Source organism: Gopherus evgoodei, chromosome 13 (assembly GCF_007399415.2).
Source record: "Gopherus evgoodei ecotype Sinaloan lineage chromosome 13, rGopEvg1_v1.p, whole genome shotgun sequence".
Classification (NCBI taxonomy): domain Eukaryota; kingdom Metazoa; phylum Chordata; order Testudines; family Testudinidae; genus Gopherus; species Gopherus evgoodei.
Window position 1 is genome coordinate 22669291 of NC_044334.1, and position 14105 is coordinate 22683395.

Here is a 14105-nt window from a genome sequence, read left to right on the forward strand (position 1 = left end):
TATAATGATCATTTCCTACCTCATAAGAGGGTTGTGAGACTTAATTCATTAATGTCTGGGAAGTACTTCGGATTTCAAGTGCCTTCTATGTAAGGAATTCAAAGTATTATTCAATTATGGAAACAAATTTTAAATGGCCTCTTCAGAATGACTTACATGTTACCAGAATGAAGGTAAGCTAAACTGTTCTTACACCTTTTCTGCCAGACATGAATTGGTGGGCTATTTTAGGGGGTTAATGCCTTTAAAATCTTCCTAGCCATTGGCTGCTAGCGTTTAGAGACCACTGCCTAGCATGCTGATAAATATTGTCTTTTTAGTTATTTTGTGTTCCCCTGCCTATCTGATGTCTCTTGTCTTATACTTGCATTGTAAGCCCCTTAGGGCAGGGACCATCTTTTTGGTCTTTGTACAGCACCTAGCACAAAGGGCTGCTGGCATGTGACTAGGGCTCCTAGACGCTATATGGTAATACACATAAATAAATATAATCTAGTTTATGCTTCCTTGCTGTTGTTCTGGTTGTAGTCCTTAGGTTGAGTTGTTTTTTTAGAGAGTCCCTTTTGTAGTTTGTAATTAGATGCATTTATTAGAATATTGTGCCTAGGCTTCCTTATACCAGGAGCTGGCTTATACACCTTCCTGCCCGTTTTCCTCTTCCAGATCATTCTCTTTTCTCTATATAGGCTAAACTTGCACTTCTGAAGGGACTGCCCTTGTTGATGTTCCAGGTCAGGAGTACCCCCCACCCCACCTCTTCCCTCTCTGTTGGGGCCTGATTCTGCCAGGGTGTGTGTAGGTCTGTCCCCTACAGGCGTTTTGGGGAGGAAGGCTCCAGCACGTCTTTGTTGGATCAGCTCTTTTAGTGGGCTGCAAGAGCTCTTCTGAAAGGCTGCTTACGGGGATAAATATACCCAGGCTCCCCATTCCTCTGCAGTTACTCACCATGAAAACTGTCCTGCAGGGGATCGTGTTACCGCCCTGAGCTGTCTCCCTGTAAATGAGAGTGCAAGTCATGTACTTGTGGAGCTGGGGGGAGGCAAGATCCATTTGCAGCTAATGAGGGGAAGGAGGGTTGCTGTTTTAAAGTTTGGCCCTTGGGCTTTTGTTAGAGAGGAAGTCTGTCCGGAGGAGTATCTTTCAACCCTGAAGTCCTAGGTTTTGGAGAGTTAGCAGGACTGTCTCACAGGAGGATAGTGAAAGTGTAAGGATCTGAATCCAGGCCATGTCTTTCAGATACAGAGGTAAACTGGCTGGAGGATGGTGTGTCACTTAGGCCATGTCTACATCTAAAATTTTGCAGCGCTGGTTGTTACAGCTGTATTAGTACAGCTGTATAGGGCCAGCGCTGCAGAGTGGCCACACTTACAGCAACCAGCGCTGCAAGTGGTGTTAGATGTGGCCACACTGCAGCGCTGTTGGGCGGCTTCAAGGGGGGTTCCGGGACCGAGAGAGCAAACCGGGAAAGGAAACCAGCTTCGCCGCGGTTTGCTCTCTCGGTCCCGGAGCCAGCCAGCAAACCGCAGGGAAGGAGACCTGCTTGCTCGGGGTTCCGGGACCGAGAGAGCAAACCGGGAACGCCGCGGTTTGCTCTCTCGGTCCCGGAGCCAGCCAGCAAACCGCGGGGAAGGAGACCTGCTTGCTCGGGGTTCCGGGACCGAGAGAGCAAACCGGGAACGCCGCGGTTTGCTCTCTCGGTCCCGGAGCCAGCCAGCAAACCGCGGGGAAGGAGACCTGCTTGCTCGGGGTTCCGGGACCGAGAGAGCAAACCGGGAACGCCGCGGTTTGCTCTCTCGGTCCCGGAGCCAGCCAGCAAACCGCGGGGAAGGAGACCTGCTTGCTCGGGGTTCCGGGACCGAGAGAGCAAACCGCGGCGAAGCTGGTTTCCTTTCCCGGTTTGCTCTCTCGGTCCCGGAACCCCGAGCAAGCAGGTCTCCTTCCCCGCGGTTTGCTGGCTGGCTCCGGGACCGAGAGAGCAAACCGCGGCGTTCCCGGTTTGCTCTCTCGGTCCCGGAACCCCGAGCAAGCAGGTCTCCTTCCCCGCGGTTTGCTGGCTGGCTCCGGGACCGAGAGAGCAAACCGCGGCGTTCCCGGTTTGCTCTCTCGGTCCCGGAACCCCGAGCAAGCAGGTCTCCTTCCCCGCGGTTTGCTGGCTGGCTCCGGGACCGAGAGAGCAAACCGGGAAAGGAAACCAGCTTGATTACCAGAGGCTTCCTCCTTCCACGGAGGTCAAGAAAAGCGCTGGTGAGTGTCTACATTGCATTACCAGCGCTGGATCACCAGCGCTGGATCCTCTACACCCGAGACAAAACGGGAGTACGGCCAGCGCTGCAAACAGGGAGTTGCAGCGCTGGTGATGCCCTGCAGATGTGGACACTCTCAAAGTTGGAGCGCTGTAACTCCCTCACCAGCGCTGCAACTTTCTGATGTAGACAAGCCCTTAGAGGGATGAAAGCTAAGTTGGATTGGGTTTCCAGAGAGTGGGGTTGCAGGGCCGGCTCTAGCCATTTCACTGCCGTAAGCACGGCGGCACGCTGCGGGGGATGCTTTGCCGCTCACCGGTCCCGCGGCTCCAGTGGACCTCTCGCAGGCATGCCTGCAGATGCTCCACCGGAGCCGCGGGACCTGCGGACCCTCCACAGGGACACCTGCGGGAGGTCCACCGGAGCCGTCTGCCGCCCTCCCGGCAACCGGCAGAGCGCCCCCCGCGGCATGCCGCCCCAGGCACTCTCTTGACGTCCTGGGGCCTGGAGCTGGCCCTGTGTGGGTGGCCAAACTTACAGACCCTCTGAGCCAGGGCAATCTTCAGAAGTTTGAGAGCAGGGAGGCGCCTGCTGGGGCTTGGGGCTTCAGCCCTGCTTCTGCTGAAGCCCCGAGCCCTGGTGGGTGCACCCTGTGGAACTGAAGCCCCAAGACTCCCTGCTGTGCAGAAGCCCCGGTTCCACCACCCCACTGCAAGGCAGAGGTCCTGCGCTGTCCCCCCTACACCACTCTTGGGAGGTGGAGAATGGGAGGAAGGCATGGGGAGCACCACGAGCTGCACTTTAACTGTAAAAGAACTGTAATGCGGTTCGTGAGCAACAGTTTGTTTGGCCACCCTGGCATAGAGTGACCATTCCTACAGTGTTTTATCCTTTTTGTTTAAACTTGACGTAGCAGTTACTGCTCTGTGCTCCCAGTTACCAGGCCCCTGGAGGTGTCCCCTGTCCAGATCCGACAGTTCCAAATGTAGCACATATGACCAAATATATTTCATGAGTACTGCCCACCGCATAGCTAATGATTGCAATGTTCAGCCACAGAGCTGGTCTCCTCCTGGCAGTGCAACAGGAGATTCTCATCACCTCTGCTGCGCAGCTCCCTCTGGGACATGAGGGAGCTGTGGCAGTAGAGGTGATGAGAATCTCCTGTGGCACTGCCAGGAGGAGACTGGCTCTGTGGCTGAACATTGGAATCATTAGCTGTGCACTGTGGCTAGTTGAAAAGTCCTGGATCCATCCTTACTGCTCACTGTCCAGATGTTCCAAGCAAGAAGTAACGTTCTTGCCTGATAGATCAGAATTCACAGAAGTGGCCTTTAGCTGTGGAAAATTAAAGGCTGCTAGTTATGACGCGTTTGGGGTATCTTGTATTCACTATGTTGCCTTTCTTTTCCGACCAATAGGCTGGGTATAGGGCAGAGAGATGTTCCACAAACTAGCCCCATTTTGGTGTTCTTTCCACTTACCTTAATAATGACCCCATCTCAGTTGTGAAGGAAGATGAGCTGCCTATGGAAATCCTAGGGATTCCTCTCCCCTCTGCACCAACACTGTCATCCTTGGTATAATTAAAGTATCTGTACCACTAACTCATAGGGCTCGTCTACATCAGAAAGTTGCAGCGCTGGTGAGGGAGTTACAGCGCTGCAACTTAGGAGGTGTACACATCTGCAGGGCACCACCAGCGCTGCAACTCCCTGTTTGCAGCGCTGGCCGTACTCCCGTTTTGTCTCGGGTGTAGAGGATCCAGCGCTGGTGATCCAGCGCTGGTAATCAAGTATAGACACTTACCAGCGCTTTTCTTGACCTCCGTGGAATAAGCAGGTATCCCAGCATACCTGAGGAAGCCTCTGGTAATCAAACTGGTCTCCTTCCCCAGCTTGCTCTCGCGTTCCCCGAACCCCGAGCAAGCAGGTCTCCTTCCCTGAGGTTTGCTGGGTGGTTCCGGGAACGCGAGAGCAAACCGCAGCGAAGCTGGTCTCCTTCCCCGGTTTGCTCTCGCGTTCCCCGAACAAGCAGGTCTCCTTCCCTACGGTTTGCAGGGTGGTTCGGGGAACGCGAGAGCAAACCGCGGCAAAGCTGGTCTCCTTTCCCGGTTTGCTCTCTCGTTCCCCGAACCCCCGAGCAAGCAGGTCTCCTTCCCTGCGGTTTGCAGGGTGGTTCGGGGAACGCGAGAGCAAACCGGGAAAGGAGACCAGCTTCGCCACGGTTTGCTCTCGCGTTCCCCGAACCACCCTGCAAACCGCAGGGAAGGAGACCTGCTTGCTCGGGGGCGAAGCTGGTCTCCTTTCCCGGTTTGCTCTCTCGTTTCCCGAACCCCCGAGCAAGCAGGTCTCCTTCCCTGCGGTTTGCAGGGTGGTTCGGGGAACGCGAGAGCAAACCGGGAAAGGAGACCAGCTTCGCCGCGGTTTGCTCTCGCGTTCCCCGAACCACCCTGCAAACCGCAGGGAAGGAGACCTGCTTGCTCGGGTGTTCGGGGAACGAGAGAGCAAACCGGGAAAGGAGACCAGCTTCGCCACGGTTTGCTCTCGCGTTCCCCGAACCACCCTGCAAACCGCAGGGAAGGAGACCTGCTTGCTCGGGAGTTCGGGGAACGAGAGAGCAAACCGGGAAAGGAGACCAGCTTCGCCGCGGTTTGCTCTCGCGTTTCCCGAACAAGCAGGTCTCCTTCCCTGCGGTTTGCAGGGTGGTTCGGGGAACGCGAGAGCAAACCGCGGCGAAGCTGGTCTCCTTTCCCGGTTTGCTCTCGCGTTCCCCGAACCCCCCTTGAAGCCGCCCAACAGCGCTGCAGTGTGGCCACATCTAACACCACTTGCAGCGCTGGTTGCTGTAAGTGTGGCCACTCTGCAGCGCTGGCCCTATACAGCTGTACTAATACAGCTGTAACAACCAGCGCTGCAAAATTTTAGATGTAGACATGGCCATAGACTTCAGTTAGTGCAGTAGGCTATTGGAAACAAGGGAGTGATTGCTATGGGTAGAAGAGAGAGTACATGCTTTCCTCTGGCTATCTCCTTGGAGTGTAGTCTCCTGTCTTATGAATTGGTGGTCAGAGAAGCCTCTGTAATGTAGCTAGCAAATACCTTTTTGCTGAGAGCTAGACATGACATCATTAAAATTGGATTGCAAACATCTTCTCCAGTAATTCTTTGTGTAAATATCTTGCAGTGGGGCATGAGGATGGGTTGGCAGGAGGAACAGAGTGTATTGGTTTGTGGAAATGTCATGGATTGCTCATGAGTAGTGGAGGACAACCTGTGTTATAGGCAGCCAGGGTGTATAGGAGGCCAGCAGTTATGCCTGCTCTAGCTTTGCCAGTGTACTGTGCTGTGGACTTTACCATAACTCTTTCGAGAAAGCCTTGATGCCATAGGGAAAATGCCAGTGAAAATGTTATCTGCACTTCTTTTGGAAGCCTTTGCTAAATAGTGTCTACTGAAGGAGCCAAAGCGCAGCTGCTAGTTTTATTGAAAAGGAGACTGACGTATACAGTACATGTGAAAAGGGGGCTCTTTGATAACTGTTCCTGTGCTCCTTCCTGGTGCTGTGTTGTGATCCTCAGGCTGGCTTTACTGCTTTTGTCAGACAAACCTGGGATTTAGGAAGCTTTGGTATTTGCCTGTGTGGCTGCTTGTAAAGGTGCTTCTGCCTGAGGATATGGCGTTCTCCAGATAGCAGCAAGTGCTGACAGGCAAGGGAATGAATGGCAAGGGAAAATGCAGCAGAGTCCTTGGAATGTATATGCTATTCTCCATCTGATAGGGCTGTGCATGGGTGTCTAGTGCAGGAGAGATAGGGCAGGAATGTACAGTGTACAGCTTAGCCTTGCTTACGGAGATGATTAACTCTCTCAGTGCTGTTTGAGCTGGTAAAAGTAGTTTATCCTAAAGTTTTCCAGTTTTCATTTTGTGGCCCTTCTCATAAAGGGATCCTCTAATGGACCCAACTCCTTTCCCACCCCCAATCGCCCTTTCTTGCACTGCTTGATCTGCTACATATCTCATTCTGCAGACTATCAAGTGGGGTTGCATGCACAACCATTTGAGAACCACTGTCCCAAACTGTCTAAATCAGTGACAGAATCTTGGCAATTGCTGGGAACTACCTTGAGGCATCATAGTCAGTATTTATTGCCATTGGTTCATATCAAATGGCATTGACAGAGCTGTGGGATTCAAAGACCAGAATAGCAGGGACATCACAGTTCATAATTGTTTCATTGTCAAAGCTTCCTGGGGGAGGTGCAAGCTAAGGACCTGGTGTTCAGATGCCACTGTGTGCATTAGAAATACCTAGGTATTATATGCCTCAGTTTTTTAAGAATCCCCATCGCACAGGAAAGCTGGTATAGAATAGCCACTTGAATGTAAACACAGGGTCCGCAGTCTGTGAAGGACAGTTTGAGCTACACCCCGAGCTGAAGTCAGTTTCCACTTTAGAGTGTAATAGTTGGTCTTAACCAAGAGAGGACTCTCCTCTCCACAGTCTGACTTGCCATAGCAAAGCCTGTTGCTCCTTGTCTCATGAGCTGCTTCCGCAGCCTGTACTGTTGGCCTAGCAATCCGGTGAATTTGGATCACCAGCCATGCAAAGAGGTCAGGTGTTGCTTGCTAAGGAATCTCGTGATGTAAGCATTGCGACTGCTGTGTGTGTCTGTCTCATCTCTGCATTATTGATTCAGCGTTTTACGAGCTCTGTGAGTGGAATGAAGTGATAATGGAGGGTAGAAATGGCACTGAGTAATATTGCTGTAAGTAGAGACTCCCCTTCTCCCAACTCCCCATCCTCCAATATTCTGCTCATGCTAGAAGGTCTGACAGTAACAGAGTGGAAAATGGGAGCCCCAGTGTTGGAGATCAGCAGCTGTGGCCCTATATGCAGTTTCCATGTCACCAAGGGAAGACTAGGCCTTATTTAGTAACCAATAAGTGGAATATTTTCCACTGCTATGCTCCCAGGTCTGAGTGCTGTGAATCTTTGGGAGTCCAGGTTGAGATACATTAAATACAGTCCCTTTGCTTCATTCCTGGCAAGTTTGCTCATTGGGAAAACAGTGGACCTGAAGTTCGATTGTCAGATTGTGCTGTATCTGTCTCATTGCTACAAGAGGACTAAATCCATTCCCTGGAGTGAAGCCTCTGACCTCTTTGACCTTGGAAGTTTCCAGACTACAAGAGGAGCTCTAGCAGGTAGAAAGTTTCAATCGGAGACTGTAGTAAAACAGTAGTTACTGCAGCATGTGTGGCTGTTACTGGGATCTCGGGTTGTGGTCCCAGAGATGCTGTGGTGTGTTCTGGGGGCTGGGGAAATTGCAGTGTAAGTGGGACTGGCAGAAGGTTGGTATTCAATATGCAAATCTAAAATAAGGGCAGCTCTTTGGAGCTGAACAGGCAGAGTGATGGGTTGCTGCCAAGTTAGCGAATTGCTCTGAAAGTTTCTGTCGAGCTGTGTATAGAGTCACCACGGTGCCCTCTGTTGGCCAGCAGCAATACAAAAACTATTGGTCCCCAGTGAGTTCAGATTTTTTAGTGAACATGTGTCATGTTGGTTGGAAACGAGAAACCTTTTTATTTGCTTGTCCAATCTCACACAGCACTGCCTGCCTGGGAGGAGGAGAGGAGTATTCAAGAAGGAACATTTCCTTAACCAAGAAATCAATCAAGGCTGTAATATATGTATGTCAGAAGCAGCCTGAACTGTGGTCTAGTCCAGTGTTGTTTCAGACTTTTTTTCTGGTGACTCCATTGAAGAAAATTGTTGATGCCCGTGACCCAACAGAGCTGGGGATGAGGGGTTTGGGTTGTGGGAGGAGCTCAGGGCTGGAGCAGACGTTTAGGGTGTGGGGGTGAGGTCTGTGGGGTGGGATTGGGAATGAGGGGTTCGGTATGTGGGAGGGGGCCATGGGATGGGGCATGGTGTTAGGGTACAGGAGGGAATCAGGGCTCTGGGATGGGGGTGCAGGCTCTGGGGTGGGGCCAGAGATGAGGGGTTTGAGGTGCAGGAGGGGGCTCTGGGTTTGGGGGGGGTGCTCAGGGCTGGGGTAGGGGACTGGGGCATAGTGTTGGGGCGCGGGCTTACCTTGGGTGGCTCCTGGTCAGTGGCCATGCTAAGGCAGGGTTCCTGCCTCTCCTGGCACTGCGGACCGTGCTGCACCCTGGAAGCGGCCAGCAGCAGGTCCAGCTCATAGGCGGAGGCGCGCAGCTCTCGCCCACAGCCACCGTCTTTGGCAGTGGGAGTGTGGAGCTGGTGCTCGGGGCAGGGGCAGAGGCAGCGCGTGGAGCCCCATGGCCCCCCTGCCTAGGAGCCTGACCTGCTGCTGGCCACTTCCGGGGCGCAGACCGGTGTCTGAACAAGTAGGGACTAGCCTGCCTTAGCTGGGCAGCACTGCCAACGGGACTTTTAACAGCCTGGTTGGCAGTGCTGACTAGAGCCGCTGCAACTCAGTGCCGTACATTCCGCAACCCAGGAGAGGGTCGCGAGCCACAGTTTGAAAACCACTGGGCTAGTCTATAAAGGCCTTGACGGACTAATCCTTAGGGGGCACCTTTCCACATGATGAAAGTGTCACAGACTGGTACAATTCAGCAGGCTCTGACCGCCTGGGCCCCAATGTCCCTTTTGGGATTGAGGGTTAGTGTAGTGAACTGAACTTTATTATGTTGACCTCAAAATGAGTTTCTCAGCTCTTCAGATGGTTGCTCCCTATCTTATCTCCCTTTCTGCCTCTCTCCACTCAATGTGCACAGGCCGTGGGGGATCTTGCCCTGGTGTATGTAACTGAATTGCTCTGGAAGCAGTTGTAAAGGTGAAGCATAGTTCGTCACCAGCCCCCCTGATCATCCCGTAACTGTGAGTGTTCCCCTTCCAGCCTTTTTTTCTCCCCTCCTCCTTCAGCTTCCTGTTCCTCAGCTCTGTAGTGTTTGCTCAAGGCAGGAAGGGGGAGGATGTAGGGGGAAGTTAATCATTAAACTGTACTGTCTGCCACGTAACCGTTCACAAGCAGGGAGTAGAGTGATTGTGTCCATATTTCCTTTCCATGCACTGTGGCTCTTTTTGTCAGTGGGCAGCTGGGAAGGTTGTGTTTCTTCTTTACATCACCTGCGCTTACTCTCCGCTCTCTCCCTTCCCCTCCTCGTCCAACCTGTCACATGCACAGACACATGGGACCAAGCAGGTGCATCTAGCTAGTTATGCTTAGTTTTGTGCTGTGTAGCAAGAGGAAATGGAGTACCCTCTGCTCAGCCTTTCCTTTGAGGGGCAAGTGAGCTGAGAAGGCGTTTTTTGTGAGGAGCTGAAAGTTACGTGTGTCTGCCCCTTAGAGGGAGAAGAACAGTAGAATGGGAGGGATAGGAAGGTGTGTCCAGAATGCCTTGCACAGGGCTCTGCTTTCATGTGCTATGGGTGTGGAGACTCTGAAGGCTTGAGTTTGTGTGGTTTTCTTGCTTCCTGGTGGAGTCTGATTTGCTTTAGTCATTGGCCCGGAGAAGTGCATGGAGGCAAGAACCCCACCTTCCCTGATAGAGATTGTGCAGGAAACTGTACACAAAACCACAGAGTCATTGGACCTGCACAGTCAGAGCGGCGGCAGTACTTTCTCGGCTCCTCTGAGGTATGTGTCTGTATAGCTCTGGAATCCACCCGCTGTTCTGTTGCTTAAAAAAGGTTGGACTGACTTTTCCCCAGCTGTGAAAAGCCCTTGGAGAATCTGTTCCTGGGATATTTTGGCCACCATAAGATGACGACTGTGGTTTAAATGACTTGGAGTATCTTTTTTTGGTGAGACTAAAGTCATGGCATTAATTTAACGTTCCTCCTCTGCTGGGGCCCTCTCTTCTGCCCTGCCATAGGGATGGGCTCTGATTTAAGAGATCTTTCTCCATGGTAACACCTTGGCCCATGGAGGAAGATGCCCTTGGGAGAATAGGAAAGCCTCTCCTTCCTTCTTTGTGTAGTGTGACAACTTCTGTCCCCCATTTGACCTTTGCATACAGTTTGGGTTATTGAATGTGTTGGGCTTGTATGAGCTGCTCAGCTCACTAAGGGGTTTTGAGAAGACAGCCAGTAGGCTGCCATCAGAGACTGCATGTTGCCAGCTGGGACTTGGGAGCTGTGCTGTGCTTTGGAAAGCCCAGATGTCTGTGAAGCCTAGCAATGGGAGAGATTTTCCCTCTGAGTTCTGAAGGAACTGAAGCTAGCTGTAGCACACAGAGGAAAATGGCTGAGAGATGGCTTGAAGACTGTTGGTCTGCAGTTGTGGTGAAGGGGATGGAGATCCAGAGCAGTTAAAGGGGCTTCTGGAGAAGCAGCTTCATCTCCTAGTCCTACATAAACTGCACTACTTTACTGCACACTGGCTGCATTCTGTCTCTCTGAACTGTCCTGCCTGGTACATCTTGATGCTCTGGTAATGGAGAATGCCTGTGTCCCTTGTGGACCAGCTCCTCTCTTCTCTACTAGCCTTAAGTAGGTGTGTGTTGGAGTCTATTGCTCCTCTGGAAGGCTGGGCACCCAGCCAGTGAGGCTTTCTTTAGAGAACAAGTACAGTACAGACCTGCAATGCTTCACTGGAGTTTCCACCATTGGGGATTGCAGGAGGTGTCTTGGGGTGGGATCACAGGCCCAGCAAGCTGGGATTTGTCTGTGAGTCACTGCAAAGGGTCCTTGCTGTGCTTGGACCGGGCACGGAGCAAAGCTTGCGGAAAGAAAGCCAAAATGATGGGGACCCTTTTCTTGCTCAGAGGTTGAAGTGACTATTCTGATTCCAGAGAGGGTCTTACCCGCTCGTTATGTGTTTCCCTCTCCCTGACATGCTAGTGTGTATGTTTCTAGCTTTATGGAGGTTTTTTCTTCCCTTCAGAAATTTGTAAACAGTCTTCACCCAGCAAGTTAAGAACTGTTTCCAGGCGATGAAATTGCATTTACCTGGCAGGCACCATCCAGTTAACCGTTTATGTGGCTTGCTATGTGCTGAGGAGGAATCTTGTTCCTCTGGGAGGCAAATGGTAGTTTGCTGCACTGATAGACTGATTGAAACTTTTTGAAAACTGATTGAAAAAGTCTCTTTTGTGCCAGTTCAGGCTCCTTTGATTCCAGAGAAAATCCTTTCCAGGGAACTCGTTTCCTGGAGAAAGTGGCACTCACAGCCATGTTTTAATTATATAGGGCATTTAATTAATCTGTGTCAATATCTGACGTAGATTTGTCCAAGTTCTTCTGCTGCAAAGCACAATGAGACCAAATGCTCCTTGCTGCTGGGCTGTTCCCAGTTTAGCAGAAAATCCCAGATTGGGATTTCTTCTGACTACTTTGGTGCCTCTTGAAGTTTCCTTTTATAGCAGAGGTTTTACTGACCCACTTTCCCTGTCCAGTACAGTTTTGAAGGATGTGCAGTAGATCATCCAGAGGGGCTGTAAATGTGACACCATCTGAATGAGGGGAAGAGGAATAAACTGGTGGTCTGCTTAAGACAAAAAGACCTTTCGTGTTGTTTCTCTGCAGATGCTTTGCTAGCGGACCTGGAGTCTACCACCTCTCACATCTCCAAACGGCCAGTGTTCTTGTCGGAGGAAACACCCTATTCCTATCCAACTGGAAACCATACATACCAGGAGATCCCAGTGCCCCCGCCTGTGCCACCTCCTCCTTCCAGCGAAGCCCTGAATGGGACTGTGATTGACCCTTTAGACCAGTGGCAACCCAGTGTCTCCCGATACATCCACCAGCAAGTAAGTATGTGATGCTTGGGGGAAGCGAAGGGGTTTGTGCATATCTTCTGAACTGATGTGGAGTGTATCTAGGGTGCAGGAGATGAGGTGAGGAGGGAGGGAGAGAGGGGATTGTGGAGAGTAAGGAGGAGTTTGGGTAATCAGCAGGCTGGTATGTGGTGAGGAAATGGGGGAAGCTTCCCAACAAGATGGAGTGATTGGGGGAAGGGAGAGTCTAGGCACCCACTTCTGTCTGGTTTAGCGATAAAATACCAGTTGAAGACCCGTCATCAATGTTCCAGTGAAAACCACAGTACAAAAGACTAGTATTAATCACCCCACCTTGCAGCCTGTGGAAAGGGGACTGGGAGATTTCCAGCTCAGTGGCAACATTCATAGGTGAGCTAGAGGGAGCATGAGACATGTTGCTGAGCTAGCTTATGCAATAGGGGTTGAGGCTGATCTGTAGCTGTTTGTTGTCAGGCTTTGTCCTGTTAATTTCACGCATTTGTTCAATGTTCGCAGTCTCCAATACAAATCTCATTTCCTCAGCCTCAGTCCCAGTCTCCTGTGTACAGCTCCAGTGCCAAAAGTTCCAGTGCCTCTGTTCCCCGAGAGAGTGTCTGCTCTTCTTCCTCACGTGCCAGTGAAGAGGAGCACGTCTACAGGTATCCTGCCCCTAGGGAGATGAGAAGCCTGAATTGTGGTCAGAGTACTGTGGGCAGTAAGCACTGTGACTCTGCTTCCAGTTATAGGAGGCGGGATAGATACTGACTCACCTGTCCTGTTTCGGTTTTACTGCTCAGGGCTCTCTAGAGTTCTGAGAACTCCTTTTTCATGGAGGTCATTGTTAATTTAGCCTTGTGGAAATGACTTTGAGGTGGGAAAGCTGGTTTAATCACGCCATAGGCAGGGTAGGAAGCAACATGATCCAGTGAATAGGGCACATAAAAAAATGGCTTTTGTTTCCAACTCTGCCCGTGACTTGCTGTCTGATCTTGGATAAGTGACTTATCCTTGCTGTGTTTGTTTCTCCAATTGTACAGTAACTCCTCACTTAATGTTGTAGTTCTGTTCCTGAAAAATGCGACTTTCTGCGAAACGATGTTAAGTGAATCTAATTTCCCCATAGGAATTAATGTAAATGCAGGAGGGGGAGGGGGAACAAAAGACATTATAGACATATACAGTATAAGCTTTAAACAATTTTAAACAGTTTTACATTTGTACACAACAATGAATGATTGTGAAGCTTGGTTGAGGTGGTGGAGTAAGAGGGTGGAATATTTCCCAGGGAATGCCTTGCTGCTAAATGATGAACTAGAACTCGGCTGAGCCCTCAAGGGTTAACAAGCTGTTGTTAATGTAGCCTCACACTCTACAAGGCAGAATGGACTGAGGCAGGAGGGAGGAAACACAATAGATGCAGGACAGTGACTGCAAACACTTCCCTGCAAAAACTGAACATGATGATGAACCCACACTATCCAGCTAGAGTGCACCACTCTCTCCTCCTGACAGCACGTACCCGGCTGCACAGGGGCTGACTTTGCAAAGTGCTTGGAGGGGTGTGCATTAGTGAGAGAGACATGTCTTGCCCCTTTAAGTACACTGGCCCCACTTCAAGTACACTCCCCTTTTAAGTAGGTCAGACAGGAAACATTGGCTTCCAGCAAGCTCCCTCCTTTCTGTCCCTGAGCCCTGTCCCCCTCCTCCACTTTGTGGAGAGGGGGAACGGAGCAGGGGGGCATCCTGACATCAGCACCCCTCTCCCCCCCTCCCCAGCAAGAGGGGAGCTCCTGGGAGCAGCTCCAAGGCAGAGGGCAGGTCAGGAGCAGTGGGGGAGCACCTGAACTGCTGCTGGGCAGCTGCTGAGTCTCATACCTTACAGGGAAGTTAAGGGAGTTTATGGGGCGGGGGGAGATGCCAGCCCCTCCAGTTCAAATCCCCAAGAGGACGGGCTGCTGTTCCAGGGAATCCTGCAAGCGGTGGACAAAGCAGGCAGCTGCCAAACAACATTATAAGGGAGCATTGTGCAACTTTAAAGGAGCCTGTTTCCTAATAGATCAGCAACCTAACAATGAACATCGTTAACCGGGACAATGTTAAGTGAGGAGTTACTGTACGGTAAACCTGAGCC

General features: G+C 51.3%; 1 protein-coding gene across 6 annotated transcripts in view; it reads left to right on the top strand.

Annotated features, from left to right (window-relative positions):
• Positions 1-14105, top strand: part of PXN (paxillin) — a 69260-nt gene that overhangs the window by 25295 nt on the left and 29860 nt on the right. For 3 of the 6 annotated variants that reach the window (XM_030582628.1, XM_030582632.1, XM_030582631.1), the window contains exons 2-3: positions 11760-11986; positions 12491-12633. In XM_030582628.1, the coding sequence (XP_030438488.1) occupies positions 11760-11986; positions 12491-12633 (370 nt within the window). Of the gene's footprint in view, positions 1-2877; positions 2883-5510; positions 5521-11759; positions 11987-12490; positions 12634-14105 lie in introns of all 6 variants that reach the window. The other 3 variants (XM_030582629.1, XM_030582634.1, XM_030582630.1) reach the window with 2 other exon arrangements.